At 39.4% G+C, this 21,518-nt stretch overlaps 1 protein-coding gene across 9 annotated transcripts in view; it reads left to right on the forward strand.

Moving 5' to 3' along the window:
- HELZ (helicase with zinc finger) overlaps nucleotides 1–21,518 on the forward strand; it is a 155,736-nt gene that overhangs the window by 109,732 nt on the left and 24,486 nt on the right. For all 9 annotated transcript variants that reach the window (XM_059909048.1, XM_059909046.1, XM_059909053.1 and 6 more), the window contains 4 exons: nucleotides 5,030–5,109; nucleotides 9,050–9,590; nucleotides 9,988–10,246; nucleotides 11,045–11,561. In XM_059909048.1, the coding sequence (XP_059765031.1) occupies nucleotides 5,030–5,109; nucleotides 9,050–9,590; nucleotides 9,988–10,246; nucleotides 11,045–11,561 (1,397 nt within the window). The remainder of the gene's footprint in view (nucleotides 1–5,029; nucleotides 5,110–9,049; nucleotides 9,591–9,987; nucleotides 10,247–11,044; nucleotides 11,562–21,518) is intronic.

The following is a 21,518-nucleotide window of genomic DNA, read 5'->3' on the forward strand; positions in this document are numbered from 1 at the left end:
GTCCATTGGTGTAAGTGAAGTGTTAACATCCCTCACTATTACTGTTTTACTGTCGATTTCCTCTTTTATACCTGTTAGCAGTTGCCTTATGTATTCAGGTGCTCCCATGTTGGGTGCATATATATTTATAATTGTTATATCTTCTTCTTGGATTGACCCCTTGATCATTATGTAGTGTCCTTCCTTGTCTCTTGTAACATTCTTTATTTAAAGTCTATTTTATCTGGTATGAATATTGCTACTCCAGCTTTCTTTTGATTTCCATTTGCATGGAATATCCTTTTCCATCCCCTCCCTTTCAGTCTGTATGTGTCCCTAGGTCTGAAGTGAGTCTCTTGTAGACAGCATATATATGGGTCTTGTTCCTGTATCTATTCAGCGAGCCTGTGTCTTTTGGTTGGAGCATTTAATCCATTCACGTTTGAGGTAATTATCAATGTATATGTTCCTATTACCATTTTCTTAATTGTTATGGGTTTGTTTTTGTAGGTCCTTTTCTTCTCTTGTGTTTCCCACTTAGAGAAGTTCCTTTAGCATTTGTTGTAGAGCTGGTTTGGTGGTGCTGAATTCTCTTAGCTTTTGCTTGTCTATAAAGCTTTTGATTTCTCCGTCAAATCTGAATGAGATCCTTGCCGGGTAGAGTAATCTTGGTTGTAGGTTCTTCCCTTTCATCACTTTAAATATATTGTGCCACTCCCTTCTGGCTTGTAGAGTTTCTGCTGAGAAATCAGCTGTCAACCTTATGGGAGTTCCCTTGTATGTTATTTGTTGTTTTTCCCTTGTTGCTTTCAATAATTTTTCTTTGTCTTTAATTTTTGCCACTTTGATTACTATGTGTCTCGGCGTGTTTCTCCTTGGGTTTATCCTGCCTGGGACTCTTTGCGCTTCCTGGACTGGGGTGGCTGTTTCCTTTACCATGTTAGGGAAGTTTTCGACTATAATCTCTTCAGATATTTTTTCGGGTCCTTTGTCGCTCTCTTCTCCTCCTGGGACCCCTATAATGCGAATGTTGTTGCATTTAATGTTGTCCCAGAGGTCTCTTTGGCTGTCTTCATTTCTTTTCATTCTTTTTTTCTTTATTCTCTTGCATGGCAGTGAATTCCACCATTCTGTCTCCCAGGTCACTTATCCGTTCTTCTGCCTCAGTTATTCTGCTATTGATTCCTTCTAGTGTATTTTTCATTTCAGTTATTGTATTGTTCATCTCTGCTTCTTTGTTCTTTAATTCTTCTAGGTGTTCTTTAATTCTTCTAGGTCTTTGTTAAACATTTCTTGCATCTTCTTGGTCTTTGCCTCCATTCTTTTTCCGAGGTCCTGGATCATCTTCACTATCATTATTCTGAATTCTTTTTCTGGAAGGTTGCCTATCTCCACTTCATTTAGTTGTTTTTCTGGGGTTTTATCTTGTTCCTTCATCTGGTACATAGTCCTCTGCCTTTTCATTTTGTCTGTCTTTCTGTGAATGTGGTTTTCATTCCACAGGCTGCAGGATTGGAGTTCTTCTTGCTTCTGCTGTCTGCCCTCTGGTGGATGAGGCTATCTAAGAGGCTTGTGCGCTTCCTGATGGGAGGGACTGGTGGTGGGTAGAGCTGGGTGTTGCTCTGGTGGGCAGAGCTCAGTAAAACCTTAATCCACTTGTCTGCTGATGGGTGGGGTTGGGTTCCCTCCCTGTTGGTTGTTTAGCCTGAGGCGACCCAGCACTGGAGCCTACCCCCCTCTTTGGTGGGGCTAATGGCGGACTCTGGGAGGGCTCATGCCAAGGAGTACTTCCCAGAACTTCTGCTGCCAGTGTCCCTGTCCCCACGGTGAGCCACAGCCAACCCCCGCCTCTACAGGAGACCCTCCAACACTAGCAGGTAGGTCTGGTTCAGTCTCCTGTGGGGTCACTGCTCCTTCCCCTGGGTCCCGATGCCCACACTGCTTTGTGTGTGCCCTCCAAGAGTGGAGTCTGTGTTTCCCCTAGTCCTGTCGAAGTCCTGCAATCAAATCCCACTAGGCTTCAAAGCCTGATTCTCTAGGAATTCCTCCTCCCGTTGCCAGACCCCCAGTTTGGGAAGCCTGACGTGGGGCTCAGAACCTTCACTCCAGTGGGTGGACTTCTGTGGTGTAAATGTTCTCCAGTTTGTGAGTCACCCACCCAGTGGTCATGGGATTTGATTTTATTGTGATTGGGCCCCTCCAACTGTCTCATTGTGGCTTCTCCTTTGTCTTTGGATGTGGGGTATCTTTTTTTTTTTTTAAACATCTTTATTGGAGTATAATTGCTTTACAATGGTGTGTTAGTTTCTGCTGTATGACAAAGTGAATCAGCTATACATGTACATATATCCCCATATCCCCTCCCTCTTGCATCTCCCTCCCACCCTCCCTATCCCACCCCTCTAGGTGGTCACAAAGCACCGAGCTGATCTCCCTGTGCTATGCGGCTGCTTCCCAGTAGCTATCTATTTTACATTTGGTAGTGTATATATGTCCATGCCACTCTCTCACTTTGTCCCAGCTTACCCTTCCCCCTCCCCGTGTCCTCAAGTCCATTCTCCATGCCTGCGTCTTTATTCCTGTCCTGCCCCTAGGTTCATCAGAACCTTTTTTCTTTCTTTCTTTCTTTTTTAGATTCCATATATATGTGTTAGCATACGGTATTTGTTTTTCTTTTTCTGACTTACTTCACTGTGTATGACACACTCTAGGTCCATCCACCTCAGTACAAATAACTCAGTTTCGTTTCCTTCTATGGCTGAGTAATATTCCATTGTATATATATGCCACATCTTCTTTATGCATTCATCTGTCGATGGACACTTAGGTTGCTTCCATGTCCTGGCTATTGTAATTAGTGCTGCAGTGAACATTGTGGTACATGACTCTTTTTGAATTACGGTTTTCTCAGGGTACATGCCCAGTAGTGGGATTGCTGGGTCGTATGGTAGTTCTATTTTTAATTTTGTAAGGAACCTCCATACTGTTCTCCATAGTGGCTGTATCAATTTACATTCCCACCAACAGTGTATGAGGGTTCCCGTTTCTCCACACCCTCTCCAGCATTTATTGTTTGTAGATTTTTTGTTGATGGCCATTCTGACCAGTGTGAGGTGATACCTCATTGTAGTTTTGATTTGCATTTCTGTAATGATTAGTGATGTTGAGCATCCTTTCATGTGTTTGTTAGCAACCTGTATATCTTTTTTGGAGAAATATCTATTTAGGGCTTCTGCCCATTTTTGGATTGGGTTGTCTGTTTTTCTGATATTGAGCTGCATGAGCTGCTTGTATATTTTGGAGGTTAATCCTTTGTCGGTTGCTTCCTTTGCAAATATTTTCTCCCATTCTGAGAGTTCTTTAACTTAACACAGTTTACTTTCCAATTTATGTTTTACCACTCAGGTACAGAAAAGGAACCTCACAGTATTTCAGATTTTCCTCTTCTGGTCTTTTATCTGTTGTTATCATGCATTTATTTTACTTTTACCTATGTTATAAGCCTCAAACATTGTTATTATTTTCATTTAAAGAGCCAAGTATCTTTTTAAAGAGTTTTAAATAATAAGACAAATAATCTTTTATATCTATCCATGTAGTTAGTACTTCTGGTAATCTTGATTTCTTTCTGTATATTCATGTTTCTATTTCAGTAATTTTTCTTCTGCCTGAAGGACTTCTTTTACTATTCCTTGTAGTTCAGGTCTGCTGGCGATGAATTCTTTCAGCATTTGTATGTCTGAAAATGTTTTTATTTACAGGGCATAGAGTCTTGGTTGATAGTTTTTATCTTTCAGTATTTTAATGATGTTACTCTACTGTTTTCTTGCTTACATTATTTTTAGTGAGAAATCTGATGTCATCCTTATCTTTGCTTTTCTGTATATAACATGTCTTTTCTTTCTCTGACTGCTTTTAAGAACTTATTTTTATACTGGTTTTAGTAATTTGTTTATGATAAAATGATATTCCTTGGTGTAGTTTTCTTCATGCTGCTTGTGTTTGTGGTTTGTTGAGCTTCTTGTATCTGTGGGTTTACAGTTTTCATCAATTTGGTAATTTTTGACCTTTATTCAGAAATTGTTTCTGTCTCACCTCTTTTTCTCTTCAGGAATTCCAACTACCCATTTATTATGCTTCTTAAAGTTACCCCACAGTTCATGGATGCTCTTTTCATCTTTTAAAAAATTCTTTTTTCTTTTTGTGTTTCACCTTGCAGTGTTTCTATTTCTATGCCTTCAGGTTCACTAAGTTTTTCTTCTGCAGTGTCTGAACATCTGCTAATTCCATCCAGTGTATTTTTCCTCTCAGACATTGTAGTTTTCATTTCTTAAGGTTTAGTAGTAAGGCTATTCTGGCACAAAGTTCCAGTGGCATTCTTAAAAGAATGTTTTCAAGGAAGAATCCAAATTAAGGATTTGGTTTCAAGGGATTTAAAATATCCAGTAGTTAGTTCTTATAGATTAAAAGTCTTTCACATGCGTGAACTAGCATTATTTGTCTATTATAATTGTGATTTTTTTTAACCTGAATATTGCTTCCTTTAATGTTTGTCATCCACTTATATTTAGTTTGATATCTATTACTTTTAAAAGTATAACTGCATTCTTTTCAGAATATCTTTATTTAGTTTAGATTCCTTTACTAAATTACATTGACGCATTATTTGGATTTTTGCTTAATTACATTCGTAAATGGCCAAAGTAGTAAGCCTTTATAAATAGGCCTTTTCTATGTCTAGTTTAAGAAAATGAGGCTGTAAATTCCTGGAGAATGGGCAGTTATCTTTGGAGTTATTTGATATTTTAAGGTTATTCCCTTATTAAGTTTTTGCCTTGTCAGAGAGATTTGCTTCATTTATAAATTTTCTTTCTTGCAGAGAAATTGCAACTCTGAAAATTTAAGAACAAAACCCAAGCAGTAATAATCAATTAATAATTGTTGAAAAATGTTTAAAATATTCTACTTCTTTGTCTAATATTGGATAGTCATTGGCATTTTGTAACATCTACTGGAGACAATTTATAAGAATTTTGAAATATTTTCTTAGGTAAAAGTGATACAAATAATCCTGGACCTGAAATTAATAAGATTCGGACGCCAGAGAAAAAGCCTACAGAATCAAAACAGGTATGTGGTTTACCTTTAGTGAATGTATTGTTCTAATGGAGTTAGTTTGATTGATCGTCTTGGAATCCTGGTGTTTTAAAGAAAATTATCTACCTTTTTATGTATATCTTTTACGTTTGTTGTTTCATGAGAATCTGGTGGGTCATGTTGCACTCTCTCCCTCCACCTTTTCTTTGGCTACACTATTTTATTTATCAGAATACTTCTCTCAAATTGTGTTATTTAGCAATAGACTTGAATTCAGAGACTTCCAGTGGTAAAGTAATAAATGAAGACACCGCTGTAGATGTGTTATTAGCAGTTATCTCAGATGGAGAAGAGCTCTTGTGGTGCGGACGGGAGACTTAACCTCCTCAGTCCCTCACCTTGTTCTCTCATCACCCCTGCTGTGTGCTGCATCCTTCGCTCTTAACCTGTGTGTTCATCTGCTTTTTCTACTTCTGTGCTCGTGAACCACTTAGGGAAAATCAAATCATTGGTTGAATTAGTGCCACTGGAAATGCATGCTTTCTAATCTCAGGGAACCCGTGGGGTGCCTCCCCATTTCTTTTGTAGGTGGCTGGCTCCCTTTGCCCAGTTTTCTCAGCAGCTCTTCTGATGCCTGCTTATTACCTTCTACCTGTTCTGCTTACGATCAGGAGATGACCTGGCCTTAGAGTGAAATTCATCAGGATTTCACGCTGTTAACTCAGAACTTTAGTCCTCACACTTTTCCTGGGTCCTTGAACATCCTTCTATATCACCGATCTCAGAGGAAGAGTTTCCATTAAGACTTATCTCTCCTCTTCCGGTCACCTCACAGACCTTGTCCCTTCTCTTCATTTATCTTCAGATTCTTTCCAGCTACTGGTTCTTCCTCCTCAGCCTGTAAGTAAATTGATTGATAGACTGTTTGTTTAAAAGACACTTTATTTGGCCTTTATTTCCTTTATATAGCTACTGCCTAATTTCTCCTTTTTCCCCTCATCTCTTATTTGTCCCTTAACCAACACAGACTAGTATTAGGCCTTAACATTTCACTAAAACTGTTGAGCTCAAAGTGACCAGGGACTTCCCCGGCAGTCCAGTGGTTAGGACTCTGCACTTTCCCTGCCGTGGGCCCGGGTTCAATCCCTGGTTAGGGAACTAAGATCCCGCAAGTGGCGCAGCCAAAAACAAACAAACAAACAAACAAACTCAAAGTGACCAAATCTTATGAACATGCTTCAGTTGTAGCCTTACTTGACTTTTCTTTGGTATTTGGCACTATTTTCTACCTCTTTCTTCTTGACCATCTTGTTTCTTTTGGTTTCTTTGACACACATGTCTACTTATCACGACTCTTTCCAACATGACCTTCTGTCTCTTTTATAAGGTCCTGTCGACCCCTTCCCATCTGTCCCTAGTCCTAGTCCTTAAGTTGGGGTTTCCGAGGCTTCTCTCATGGTCCCATACCTCTCTTTGCATTCTGTGCTTTCTTACCATAAACTAGTCCAATTCCACAATTTCCATTACTTGCTCCCTGATAGTGACTTCCAAATCTGTATCTGCAACCTCAGGCTGGCTTTAAGCAACTGTTCTCTGTATTCAGTTACTTATGCCTCATAAGCAGCTCTGACTCACAGTTTATACAACTGGAAGGGCTCAGTACCCACTGGAGGAGCTGCAGTGCCAATTAGGCGGCCAGGGGAGCTTGCTGATAGAGTAAGAGGGAAGCAGCAGTGAAAGTAGGCGTCCTGTGTGTTTGGGGAAGGGTGCAGAGAGAAAGCAGATGGCGTGCGGGGCGGTACAGCAGCAGCACCTGTAGTCAGAGGGCCAGGGTCAGGGTTAGGACAGACCCAGCCAGGAGAGTCAGAGGTGCTGTCAGAGCAGCTGAAGCCAAGATGGCCAAACGTCTCTCACGTCCTTTTTAAAATTTTCTGTTGTGGTCTTTCCCTGTTAGGGGACTAGGCAACCTGATAGACATGTTTCATTTTCTTTTCCACCCTGATGCTTCGTCCTGGGGCCTAGGGGGAACATGTCCTAGCTCTCCTTGACTCAGGATTAAGAGGAAAGCAATAGAGGAGAATCTGATTCTGATAATATTAGAGTCGGACTCCTTCAGATTGTACAGTCGTCTCCCCTGCTCAGCCCCTTGTAGTATCACAGGGGAGCACAGTCTTGATCTAAACTTCTACGACACTGGCCCAGCGTCTTGTCCATGTCAAAGTCAGAAGTGAAGAAGGCAATTGAAACATCAGCTTATCCACAGACAACCTTGACATCTAATCATGGTCTCCCTCATGCGGTCAGAGTATGCCTGTCAACAGTATCTGTTGGAGAAAGGTGTATCTCAGCTGAAATGTCGCTTCAGTCATTAAAAAGATGAAGATTTATAGGGGAAAATGTTTGTTTATAAAGAGCCTGAATCAGGTTCTGAGACAGTTGAAGAGCAGGCGTGGCAGCTGCTTGGGAAGACTGGGACCGAGTTACCATCCTTCTCCTTTCATTTTCTAGATAATTTACATATACCCAGTAGTCTTCAGGATCTTATTGGCCAAATTTAACGTTGGTCCATTTGAGCTCGACATGAGAATGCTCTTGGGGCATGATTGGCACATCGCAGCCATTTGTGGCAATAGCTTGCTTGCCAGGTTACCCCAGCTTCAATTCAGGAACAAACTGCTTGTTCTGTCTTCTTGAGAGTGGTCAGTTTCACGTCTCCTAAGATCAGACTTGTGTTTCAGAAGGATGACAGCACTCCCTAGCGTAAAAACCTTTGGTAGCTTGCCACAGTTTACAGGATTAAAAAAATGTTTATTCTCAGTATTGACTCATTCAGGGTCTTGTGTAATTGGGCTTCTGCAATTTCATCTGATTTCAGGGGGAAGATTAGCATGTAAGTCCAGTTGTAGCTCTATGTGCACGGAACTTCTCGTCTCAAATCTGCTTCAGTGTATAAGGTGTTACCTTTATCTAGTATGTACTTCCCTCATACTAGATAAAAAACTCCAGTTTTTTATGCAAGATTATCATTATCTCTGTGAAGTCACCTTTAATTTTCTCAGGCTCCAGAATGTCACCTCACGTCCTCTTACAACACCTCTAATTTTACGTTTGCACGTTGGTATCCTCTACTGGACTCCAAGCCAGAGCTGAGAGCTTAGCAGACTTGTTCTGTGAAAGGCCAGATACTAAATGTTCAGGCTTTGTGGGCCGTGTGGTTTCTGTTGCAGCCGCTCACCTCTGCCGTTGTAGTGAGGAAGCAGCCGTAGACAGTGCGTCAACTTGCACAACTGTGGCTGTGTTCCAGTAACGCTTTATGCACAGAGATCTGGCGGACTGGAGGTGGCCTGGGGGCCGTCGTTTGCCGCCCCCGCTCTGCGCCCCTGGGGTACAGACCCAGTCTGACTGCTGCTTTATCTCCAGCCCCAGGCACAGTGTCCTTGGTAGGCCCTCAGTAAGTGTTTGTTGAGGAATAATGGCAAACATTGACAGCCAAGCTTTTAATGCAAAGGTGATATAGTACTTTTTTTTTTGTTCACTTCCAAGTTATTTAGACTGAGACTTTTTTTATATTAATATAGATATGTTTGAGGAAGAGATGTATAAAAACAATAAAATCAGAAGGAAAGAACACATTTTAATGATTTATATCAGAAGGAAGTAAATGGTTATCTTTCCAAGGAAGAAAGTGTGAAAATAAAAATAATGTTTTTAAATGAATTAAAGTGGATATGCTAATAAAATAGTAGTATCTTTCCTTGTGACTCACATTTAATATGCGGGTTTTTTTCTGTTTCATCTTTCCTAATTTAAAGAATATTCCTTCATTTGATTGTCAGAAAGTGATTTATTGGGCCCCCAGCGCTCCTGCTATTATGGATAAGAATGGATCATATCTTTTAGATGTGCTAGGGGTGGGAAAAGGTGGTGAACCACAGATCTTCTGCAGCTAAAGAATACTTCTTCTTTTTTTTAGATGGATTTGGAATCAAATCCACAGAACAGAAGTCCTGAATCACGTCCTGGTGTTGTTTATCCCAAATTTCATCGCAAAGATAATCTCAACCCCAGACACATAAATCTTCCCCTTCCTGCTCCCCATGCACAGTATGCAATCCCCAGCCGTCATTTTCATCCACTTCCCCAGCTGCCGAGACCACCATTTCCAATTCCACAGCAGCACGCCTTGTTAAATCAGCAGCAGAATAATTTGCCTGAACAACCAAATCCGATGCCGCCCCAGCCGAATCAGGCAGTCCCGCAGCAGAATCCGCTGGGTCAGCTTTCTGCTGCCTGCCAGGCAGGCCCCAGCAGCGCTTTTTTTAATAATGCGGTTTCTCACCGACCACAGTCCCCTGCTGCAGAGGCTGCAGGTCCTGAGCAGCAGCCGCCTCCCATGCTGCGGGGGGGCCACAGTCCTCTGCGAGCCATTGCGCAGCCCGGCCCCATTCTTCCTTCACATCTGAATAACTTCACTGATGAGACCCCGCCAGGACTGCCTGTAGGAGAGGCTTTAGGTAAGTTCTCTGATCACTGCTGGATGTGACAAATGCAGAGATGATTTACTTAAATGACGTGTGCTGTACAGTATTTTTTGAGTCAGGATTGATTCATTTCTTCAAATAACATCAGAAAAGAATCAATCAGTTAGTGTAGTAATCAGAATCTAGTTCCAAATGCTATGTAATACTAAGCATCCAGTTGATGTCAGGTTATGTCGTAATGTAGGTAAGGAAGAATCATCATCATCACCGTAACTTTAGTTACTGGCAAGTTTAGAAAACATATGCTTTCGCCAAAACTCAAATTGTAGCCATTTCTTTGTGGAGAATATCTGGTTGTAAAAACTCTTGAAAGAATTAACTTGAAACCCTGAATGCTGAAAACATAAACTTCGCACCAATGTTTCTACAGATCGTGTGCATGGGAGTGTGGCTCTGGAAGCATTGCGGCAGCAGCAGGTGCGGTTACAGCAGTGGAGTGAGCACCACGCCTATCTCAGCCAGGGCAGCGCTCCTTACCCACACCATCACCATCCTCACCCGCACCCGCACCCGCACCCGCACCTCCAGCATCTTCCCCAGCCGCCCATTGGATTGCATCAGCCACCAGTGAGAGCCGACTGGAAGCTCCCCAGCAGTGCCGAAGATGAAGCGGAAACGACTGACTCAAGGTATTTCAGCAGACGGACACGAGCTCCTTACCCTTACCTTTCTTGAACGGTGTCCTTTTAGCCTCAGATTGGAATATTGTCCCAAAGAAATTGGATGCCAGCCTTCTAGGTACATTGCTACACAGTTCTGTCGATTGACTCTAAAATATAGAGCATCTTTTGAGAAGTAACTCTTCTGAAAATCTAGGCATGGACGACCCGCTGTGGCTCGTAAGTTAATGTGGCCCCTTGCTTTGCAGTCCTTCTGAAAGAAACATACCATCACTGTGCGTGGTTTTTTCATACTCAGTCATAATGCAAAGAATGCAAAGAGGACAGAATTAAATTAGAGGTTAAAAGTTAAAAATTATAAATTGATCATCAATATCTTTTTTTCTAGTAGCACAAAATTCTCCCGTCTTTTAAGTATAGATGTTTGAGTGTTCAGTCCTCATTCTAAACTTGTTTTTATGGTGTCATGTGAATGCATTGAAGTGTTTCCTAATCCCTTCTGAATCAGATCCACCATTATGGTGACCTTTTATAGCCGTCAGTTACCAAAGGCATGTAAAGACCAGGACAGTTGTTTTTAACACCAAGGGAAAGGAAAGAAATCAGATACTTGGGCATATTTAGTGTCTTCAGTTCAACACCTATGAGCGTTAATGCTTCCTATTCTTGAGATGAATTAACATTCGTTTTGATTAAGTAGTATGCTACTGTTTGTAAAAATTACACATGTAGTTGCTTAAGCTCTCCTTAATGTGATGAAGCTTTTCTTTTGTTTTCTCCTCCTCCTATTTCATCATCCTTATGTAGGTTTCAAGACTTAATCAGAGAACTGTCTAATCGTGATCAAAGTGAAACGCGGGAACTAGCTGAGATGCCGCCACCTCAATCAAGACTTTTGCAGTATCGACAAATTCAGACCAGGAGCCCACCAGCAGTCCCCTCGCCCCCATCCAGTGCAGACCACAGTTCCCACTTCTCCAACTTCAGTGACAGCAGCAGAGACCTCGAAGTAGCCAGCAGCCCAGCCTTTGCACAGCGCCTGCCGCCGCAGCTGTTCAGCTCGCCTTTCTCGTTGCCGGCTGAACACCTCGCCCCTCCTCCCTTGAAATGCCTGGCACCTGACGGAGCCTGGGCTTTTGCCAGCTTACAGCAGAATCGCCTGATGGGGCCGGGTGTTCCCTATGGCCTACCTCCACTGCCGCCCAGGCCACCGCAGACCCCTTTTGTGCACATGCAGAGCCATCAGCCTGCTGTCAGCCAAGAGCCCTTCCACCCGCTGTCGGCGCGCACCGTGTCGTCCTCTTCGCTCCCCAGCTTAGAAGAGGTAAGTGCCTTTCTTCTGCGCTCCTCCTTTCGGGATTAGTTGATGGTGAAAAATACCAATATTTGTTGGTTTGATAATGACGGTGGACAGATCTTAACTATATTTGATAGTCTTGTAAAGATAATATTTTCTTGCAACTTATTTATTTTTCAGCTTCATTTTAAAGAGTTGTTTATTTTTTTATTGAAGTCTAGTTGGTTTACAGTATTGTGTTAGTTTCAGGTGTACAGCAAAGTGATTCAGTTACATATATATATTTTTTCAGGTTATTTTTCATTGTAGGTTATTATGAGATATTGAATACTATTCCCTGTGTTATACAGCAAATCCTTGTTGCTTTTCTGTTTTATTTATAGCAGTCTGTATCGGTTAATCCCATACTCCCAATTTATCCCTTCCCCCTCTCCCTTTCCCTTTCGGTAAACCGTAAGTTTATTTTCTATGTCTATGTGTCTGTTTCTGTTTTGTGTATAGATTCATCTGTATTATTTTGTGGATTCCACATATAAGTGGTACCATGGGATATTTGTCTTTCTCTGTCTGACATACTTCACCTAGTATGATATTCTCTAGGTCCATCCATGTTGCTACAAATGGCAATATTTCATTCTTTTTTATGTCTGAGAAATATTTCATTGTGTGTATGTAGGTGTGTGTATAGATTGTGTGTGTGTGTGTGTGTGTGTGTGTGTGTGTGTGTATGTATGTATATATATACCCCATCTTCTTTATCCATTCCTCTGGACACTTAGGTTGTTTCCGTGTCTTGGCTGTTGTAAACAGAGCTGCTATGAACACTGGGGGTGCATGTATCTTTTCAAATTAGAGTTTTCCGTCTTTTCTGGATAAATGCCCAGGAGTGAAATTGCTAAATCATATGGTAGCTCTATTTTTAGTTTCTTAAAGAACCTCCATACTGTTTTCCACAGTGGCTGTACCAACTTACATTCCCACAGTGTGGGAGGGTAACCGTATCTCCACACCCTCTCCAGCATATTTATTATTTGTAGACTTTTTTTTTTTTTTTTGTAGACTTTTTGATGATGGCCAATCTGACCAGTGTGAGGTGATACCTCACTGTGGGTTTGATTTGCATTTCTCTAATAATTAGTGATGTTGAGCATCTTTTCATGTGCTTTTTGGCCATCCGTATATCTTCTTCAGAGAAGTGTCTGTTTAGGTCTTCTGCCCATTTTTTGATTGGGTTGTTTGTTTTCTTGATACTGAGTTGTATGAGCCATTTGTGTATTTTGGAAATTAACCCCTTGTTGGTCAGGTCGTTTGCAAATATTTTTTTTCCATTCCTTAGGTTGTCTTTTCGTTTTGTTGATGGTTTCCTTTGCTGTGCAAAAGCTTTTAAGTTTGATTAGGTCCCACTTGTTTATTTTTGCTTTTTTTTCTTTTGCCTTGAGAGATTGGCCTGAGAAAATACTGCTATGGTTTATATCCAAAAATGTTTGGCTGTGTTCTCTTCTAGGAGTTGTTTGGTGCCATGTCTTATATTTAGGTCTTTAAACCATTTTGAGTATATTTTTGTATATGATGTGATGAGAGAGTGTTCTAATTTCATTGATTTACCTGAGGCTGTTCTTGGAACTTATTTTAATTTTCCTCTTTTTATTGTGCTATTTCAGGCTTTGTAGAATGGTCATTGTTACAACATGAAGCCTTTTATTGCTGTTTTAGAACATTTAACATCTGACTGACTTGAGGAGGCTATTCATTCAAGAAGCTTCGTCCTGTCTGATCTGAGGAAATGGTTCTTAGTGGCTCATCTTTTTACTTACATTACATTTGTTAATTACAAATTTGTTCGTTAAGGTTTTCCATAGATGTTGGCTTTCTCAGCCAGTGGTCTGTTGCAAGGGCTGTGCTCTTTCTCCTGTCATTCATCCTGGTGCTTTCTTAGACTCGGGCAGTTAATACACAATGACACTGATTCCCAAATATCAGAATTTGCAGTCTTTAACGTAGAATTGACTCTGCTAAACTAAGCAATTTAGGGTAAACTGAATTATACTTTGGTATTGCCAAAGAGCATCTTTATGGACCTTCACTGATATAAAAATCTTAGTAATTCTAGATTATATAATTTCAAAAATGGTACCATTCGGTGTGGACTATAAAAATGTTGTCTAGCTGTTCCTGTTAAGCTTACAGTGATTAAAGGTAAGAATGTGTAAAGCTCGTGTGGTCATTATCAATCACAGGTGTCTTCTTAAAGCAGGGTAAACATTTTGAATTTTGAGATATGAAAAATATTTTTTTGACATTAGCTTCATTTTGGCTGTTCCTTAATGATTTCTAAAGGCTTTAGAAATAATTTATTCATGTTTTGCAAATTTTCTGCTACAGATGCTGATTAAAAAGTCAAGTTTCATAGGGAAGCTTCTATATCTTATTTGTAGGGTTTTGGAGGTAATTTGTTCAAATTGTTCCAGTATTCATTGATTGGCTCATCCTGTGTAATAACTGTCATTAAAACAGCTTAATTGCTGTCTTAGCCTCCTAATGTAAATTGTAAGCATAAGATGAATTGGTATCTGTATAGATGTATTGTGAGGATCTAAAATTTGGAACCATACTTTTAAAGACTGGACAACACATATATGACAGTATTTCAAATTATAATGGAATGGCTTCACAACTGAATAGTAGTAATTTTCAGTTAAGCAGTGTTTTATGTATGTGTCTACCTGTGTATTTGTTTATTTATGATAAAATTCATATAACAAAAAAAATCACCATTTTATCCATTTTAAAGTAAAATTTAATGGATTTTAGTATATGCACAATATTGTGCAGCAACCACCGCTATCTAATTCCAGAACATGTTTGTCACCCTAAGAGAAATGCTGTAACCAATGAGCAGTTACTCCCTGACCCTCCTACTTGCAGTTGCCTAGCAGCGCATAATCTATTTTCTGTCCCTGTAGAGACTTCTGGTACAAATGGAATCGTGCAATACGTGATCTTTCGTGTCTTGCTCCTTTCATTTAGCATAATGCTTTTGAAGCTCATCCACTTTGTGGCATGTTATCAGTACTTCATTATTGTTTATGGCTGAATGATATTCCGTTGTATGGATATACTACAGGTTGTTTATCTGTTCATCAATTGATGGACATTTGGGTTGTTTCCATTTTTTCGCTATTATGAATAATACTGCTGTGTACATTCATGAACAAGTTTTGTGTGAAAGTATATTTTCAGTTTTCTTGTACCTGAAGTTCTTGGGTCAAATGGTAACTCTGTTTTTGAGGGGCTGCCAAACTGTTTTCCACAATGTCTTGCGCCATTTTATATTCTCACCAGCAATGTATAAAGATTCCAATTTGTCCATTATTTAATTAGAGGCATCCTAGTGGGTGTGAAGTAGTATCTCGTTTTGACTTGTGTTTCCCTAATGACTAATGATGCTGAGCAGCTTTTAATATGCTTATTGGCCTTTTGTATATCTTCTTTGGAGAAATGTCTATTCAGGTACTTTGTCTGCTTTGAAAAACAATTGTCTTTTTGTTGTGGAGCCGTAAGGGTTTTTATGTATATCCTGAATACTAGGTTCTTATCGCATATAATTTGCAGTATTTTCTCTCATTTTGTGGACTGTCTTTTCCGCCTCTTGAGAGTATCCTTTGATGCACAAAAGTTTTTAATTTAGATAAGGTCCAATTTATCTGTTTTCTCTTTGGTCGTTCTGCTTCTGGTGTCATGTCTAAGAAACTGTTGTCTAATCCAAGATCACAAAGATTTACATCTACCTTTCCTAGTTTTATAGTTTTAGTTCTTACATTTAATTCTTTGATCCATTTTGAGTTAATTTTTGTACATTTTATGAGGTACGTGTCTAATTCACTATTTTGCATGTGGTTGTTCAGTTTTCTTTGCACCATTTATTGAAAAGACTGTTCTTTCTCCATTTTATGGTCTTGGCAACCTTGTCAAAAATCAGTTGACTGCAGACCTATGGGTTTATTTCTGGACTCTAAATTCTCTTCATTGATCTATATATGTCCTTATGCCATACCACGCTGGCTTGTATACTGTAGCTTTGTAGTGAGTTTTGTATTTGGAAGTATGAGTCTTTGGTACTTTGTTCTTCTGTTTCAAGATTGTTTTGGCTATTCTGGGTCCCTTGAATTACCATATGGAATTTAGGGTTAGTTTGTCAGTTTCTGCAAAAAAAAAGCCAGCTGGGATTTTAAAAGGGATTGCATTAAATTTGTAGATTAACTTGGGAAGTATTGCCATCTTAACAATATAAAGTCTTCTAGTACCTGAACATGGTACCTTTCCATTTATTTAGGTCTTTTAAAATTTCTTTCAACAGTATTTTGTAGTTTTCCAATTATAAGTCTTACACTCCTTTTGTTAAATTTATTCCAAAGTATCATATTATTTTTTGTGCTATTGTACATGGAATTGTTTTCTTAATTTCATTTTTTGGATTGTTCACTGCTAGTGTTTAGAAGTGCAACTGATTGTATATCTGCAAACTTGCAGAGCTCTTTGTTAGCTCTAATAGATTTTTTTTTGTGGATACCTTAGGATTTTTTATATAGAAGATAATGTCATCTGCAAATATAGTTTTGTTCTTTCCTTCCAATCTAGATGTCTTTTATTTCTTTTTCTTGCCTAATTGCCTGGCCAGAACTTCTAGTATAATGTTTAGGGTACATTTTTGGCAAAATTAGGGGAAGACAAGCATTTCCGGCGTGAGTTTTCCAAATTTCCTTCTGTTATTGATTTCTAATTTCACTCCATGTGGTTGGATAATTCTTATCTTTTAAAATTTATTGAGACTTGTTGTATGGCCTATCCTGGAGAATGTTTCAGGTACACTGGGGAAGAATGTATATCTTGCTCTCGTTGGGTGTCATGTTCTATAGATATGTTAGGTCTATTTGGTTTATATTGTTCAAATTTTCTCTTTCCTTTGGGTCTGCTGTCTAGGTTTTATATCCATTATCGAAAGTAGGATGTTGAAGTCTCCAAATATTATTGTTGAATTGTGTAGTTCTCCTTTTAATTCTGTCAGTTTATGCTTCATGTATTTTGGGCTTCTGTCCTTAGGTTTACATATGTTTATAATTGTTACGTCTCCTTGTCTACCTTTTATCATTATATGGTATCCTTTCTCTCTCATAACAATTTTTGTCTTCAAGTATGTTTTTTTCTGATATTTGTATAGCCACCCCAGCTCTCTTTTGGTTACCGTTTGCATGGAATGTCTTTTCTCATCCTTTTGCCTTTTGATTTTGTTGTCATTTGTTTGTTTAGTGATTTTTCTGAACTAATTTTTTAAATTTAATTTTAAGTTAATTTTTAAATTTTGAACTAATTTATTAAAGTCAGTATTTGTTGTGTGTGGCCTCTGAAATTTTTCTTCCATGGGCTTAATGATCAACTAGTCATTGCCCAGAGATTTCCTTAAACACCCCATTCCAAAAACATTGCCCAGTTTTTGCAGAGGCATCTGTGTGTATGTGTGTTTGCGCACACCTTCCATACTCAGCCAGGCAGTTTACACCTCTGCTTTAGCTTTAACTTCCTGCTTCTCCAGCCTCCAGATCAGCCAGAGGTGAGAACTTTTCAGGCCTTTCCTGAGCACGTGCACAGCATGTGTGTGGTCTTCTAGATGCCCAGGGAGGAACAGGTCGGAGCTATTCAAAGTCTTTATTCCCTAAAGTATCTTATAACCCAGGCTTTCCTCCAAAGCTTTTTGTTAGTCTGTTGTTTGGTCCAACTGCTATCCATTGCTTCAGGCAGCAGCAACTAAAACATCGGCCTTGTAAATATTTTCAGTATGGCCCCTTCAGCACTGGTTGAGTTCTGAGTTAGATAAGTCAAGTGTTGTTTTGTACCAGACAGGTCAAAACAAATAATTACAGCTCTTTGACAGTGAGGCCCCTTCTGCTCTGATAGTAGTGCTGGAAACGCAGGGTCTTATTTTCAAGGCTACCACTCAGCTGGAGAAGCAGGGGCATGGGACTACGGTAAATGAAAATACCGCAAATCTTGCTCTTCTTACTGAAATTTTCTGGTTTCTCTTGATTAAGTGCTCCCCTGGTTGCTGCAAGCTTTAGTTTCCTAAATTCCAAGAAAGTTGATTGTGACGGTTTTTGTCAGTTTTTTTTGTTTGTTTTGGTTTTTTTTAATTAATTAATTTTACTTTATTTTTGGCTGTGTTGGGTCTTCGTTTCTGTGCGAGGGCTTTCTCTAGTTGCAGCAAGCGGGGGCCACTCTTCATTGCGGTGCGTGGACCTCTCACTATCGCGGCCTCTTTTGTTACGGAGCACAGGCTCCAGACGCGCAGGCTCAGTAGTTGTGGCTCACGGGCCTAGTTGCTTGCAACACTGAAGAAAATACCTCGACAAGGAAAATATTTTTACCACATTTGCAGGATTTGACGTTTTCAGTACATTAGGATAACTTCTGTCTGTTATGTTGTACGAAACGATTTTGCATGAATCATCTCACAGAATGAATGGTTTATATGCTTGCTGTTTATTTCCAACCTTTTAAAATAATTTCCTTAACATTAACAATACAGAAAAATGTGTTATTTCCCTACCTACTGTGAATTCTTTCATTGCTAGAAACCTTGGTAGATGAAGCTTATGTTGGATGAAAACATCTAGATGTTAGCTTAACAGTTAACTTGAACAGATGGTTTTTCATATTGTGTTTCATTAGTTTTCTCTTTTTTTATAATAATTTTGATTTTCTTTTGACAAGTGATATATCTGGTCAGCATGGAAAATGTGGAAGTTAGAGAAGTTATTCCTCATTTCACTATACCAAGATAGCTACTGTAATGTCGGGGAGTAAGAAATTTCCTCTACCCTTCTAGGTTCTTCTGGCTGGTCTGAGAAATAAATTGACATGAGACAGCTTAATAGGAGAAAAATCAAACAAAGTTTAAAATCATCTGTACATGGGAGAGACCCAGGAAAACTGAGTAACTCACCAAAATGGTCAAAGCCCTCACCTTAAATACCATCTTCAGCCAAGACAAAAGGATGTGGGGTGGTGGTTGGAGTTCAGAGCGCAGGAAGGCAGTTGGCTTGGAGATGGAAAATCAAGTGTGTGGTTTGCCGGCGGTGCAGCCAGTGGGACCCAGAGAGGAATTTTAACAAACAGGCTTTGCTGGGTTCCTCCCTGTCTAGACACTTAGTTCGCACTGTAGTGATCTCTGGTGACAGCTCCCTTCCTGGAACAGGTCCTCTATCTGCATTCTTTTAGGCAGTTAGCGGGAAGGTCAGAGGTTCTTCCTGAGTCTTTTGGGCCTTAAAAACAATCAGCCTAAATTAATCCTCAAGCCAGAGAGACATTTTGGGGTAGCCAATTTTGTTCACCTACAGTAACAGATAGCTTTTCATAGCATTCGCAGGTGAGAACATGTAACTGTCATGGAGGGGGGATTACTTGTTGGAGACGTGAAACAATTTTTTTCCCTAATTGCTGTGCTCAGTTATATCACCCCATCAGACCTTTCTTTCTACCAGGTCAAGATCCCTAAACATGATCTTGATCCTATTCTATGACACTTTTTGCTACTTAAAAATTTTAGAGTCTTCTCATTTAGATGCTTAGGGCATCAATCCATGGATTTTCCTTACCTACCTCAAATGCAGCAAAAGCCCTGGCCCTCAGCTGCCTGGATGAAGCCAGGGCTCTGTGGCTTGGTCCTAGTGCCTGCAGCCTCTCCCACTTCTAGTTCTTCACTGATGTGAGGAGATAAGGAGAACAGAGGGCAGAGGGGCCTCCTTACCTGGACCAGGTTACAGACCATCCCTGATTGGAAAGAGACTGAGAAATTGCTCCAATTGGATTTCACATTTCAGTGTAAGCTTGAGGTTATGATTTAAGTTTCTCCAAATATTTAGCCAGTTGTTTTCATACTCTTTATTAAATGATTGCATATTCACTCAATAGAATAGTAGCTTTCTTGTCAAATACTAAATTCTTTATAATACCGCTGTATCACATTTGTGTTTCAACTCACTGCTGTTAGGGGAGGGGGAAATGAAATGCAAGGAGCAGCGAATGAAGTTAACTCTTGGCTTCTGAGCTTCCAAGGATTCAGTTTCTAGTAATTTTGGCATGATTTGGGATTCTTTCAAGGGTAATTTTGATCTGAATGAGGTTTTTCATTTTGCATGATAACTTTAGAATCTAATCTCTGAGTAAGATGCAGTTCTTCAGTATATGCTGCAATCTGTTTCTGGACTTTCTATTTTTCTCCTCATCTGTCTATATGTTTCTGTACCAGAATTACACTGTTTTAATTTTTGAGGCTTTCTGGTATTCTAATTTGATAGTGTGACGTCTCCCTTATTACTTTGTTTTTTTCTTCCAGTTTCGGTTTGGGGAGTGCCGGGGAGAAGAGGTTATTCTCTGGTTTTTCTACTAGAAGTTTAGAATACCTACGTGAACTCCTCCCCCCGAAACAGAAACAAAAACCTTTCTTAGGTTTTAATTTCAGTTACATCAAATGGATAGCTTAAATTGGGGGAAATTTTGTCTTTACAAATATTTTAAACCTCTCATTTAGGAACTGTACAGTCTTCAATATTTTAATTTTTTTTTTCCTTCTTCCCTCCTTCTCTTCCTTTTTTCTTTGTTTTCTGAGTGTTCCTCTGTAAAATTCTGTAGTGTTTTCATTTCTCATTAAGTTTATTCTTAGGTTGATTTTTCCTTGCTTTGTGTTTATGAACAGGACCTTTTTTTCCCCCCATTTTACTTTCCAGTTATTTTATCTCGAGAGATAAATCCTCATGCTTCTTAAGTGGAGATAGTTGTATCACGTTAAAAACCTTTTGTTTAACATAGAGCCAGCAGTGCAGAACGCTGGTGCAGAACAAAGCTTTTGCCATTTAAGAGGTACTTTGCCGTGAAATAGTTTGATTAAAAGTCCTCACTAGTAATAAATGGAAAATTCCTTTTAAAAGTGTCATTGTAAAAGTCTCCAAATGTTTATGAAGCTGCACATTTTTGTGCTGCAGTGGTGGCATTGTTGTAATGGCCTTCTAACAAAAACGGAATTCTCGTAAGTCACTTATTCTGATCAGCTTCCTATAAATCAGCATTTACTTATGCCATCTTAGAGATGACGAGTAAGCCTCTGTGAGGTGTCTGCTTTGAAATAGTTCTGTCTTATGTGTTGGCTTTTGAACAAAGACACTTTTTAACCCATCTGTTTATTTTCATGTTTTCTTTCAAACAGCTAGTTTTGAGGTTAGTTTTCAAAACTATTTTCAGGAAGTACTTGTCCTTCAATACGCAGTGATTTCAATACTGCTGTCTAATCATCCTCCCCCTCCCCCGCCAAGTCTCCTTCTGTGGAGCAAGGTATTATTGTACAGATGTCGCTTGAAGATTATATTCTTGGCTGATCAACATAGTCTGTCTATTCTGACTTTAAAGGTGGATGGATGATGATAGGTCACGATTTATGTTGCATAACCAGGTAGTGTTGCTGTCTTCTCAGAAGTGTCTTCTCAGATCGTCACTGTGTGGTATCTAATAAACCATCTAATGCATATAACAGAGACGGTGATCAACAAATTAATAAATTAGACCTGTAATTTAAGCATGAATATGCTTAAATTATCAAAGCTAATCATTTAAATGAGATGCTCTATTTTAATTAAAGTTTCTGGCACCATAGTTAATGAGACTTGGAATTTCCACCAGAGCATTTAGCTCTTCCTTAGTGATTAGCTTTGATAGTATAATTATAAATAGAGCCCTAATTCATTAAGTTGCTAACCTTTCCCCCAGTTATTTATTTATACATATACACGTGAATGGCTTGCTAACCTTATACATTAGAGGTGTACCTTATAAGACAGTGGTAAGCAGATTATGAATTTTTACTTAAACTGACAACAATCTCTAAAAATAGAAATTCATACATGAGTTTAGTCATTTAGCTTTTTCTTCTTAAATGCC

Source organism: Balaenoptera ricei, chromosome 20 (assembly GCF_028023285.1).
Source record: "Balaenoptera ricei isolate mBalRic1 chromosome 20, mBalRic1.hap2, whole genome shotgun sequence".
Classification (NCBI taxonomy): domain Eukaryota; kingdom Metazoa; phylum Chordata; class Mammalia; order Artiodactyla; family Balaenopteridae; genus Balaenoptera; species Balaenoptera ricei.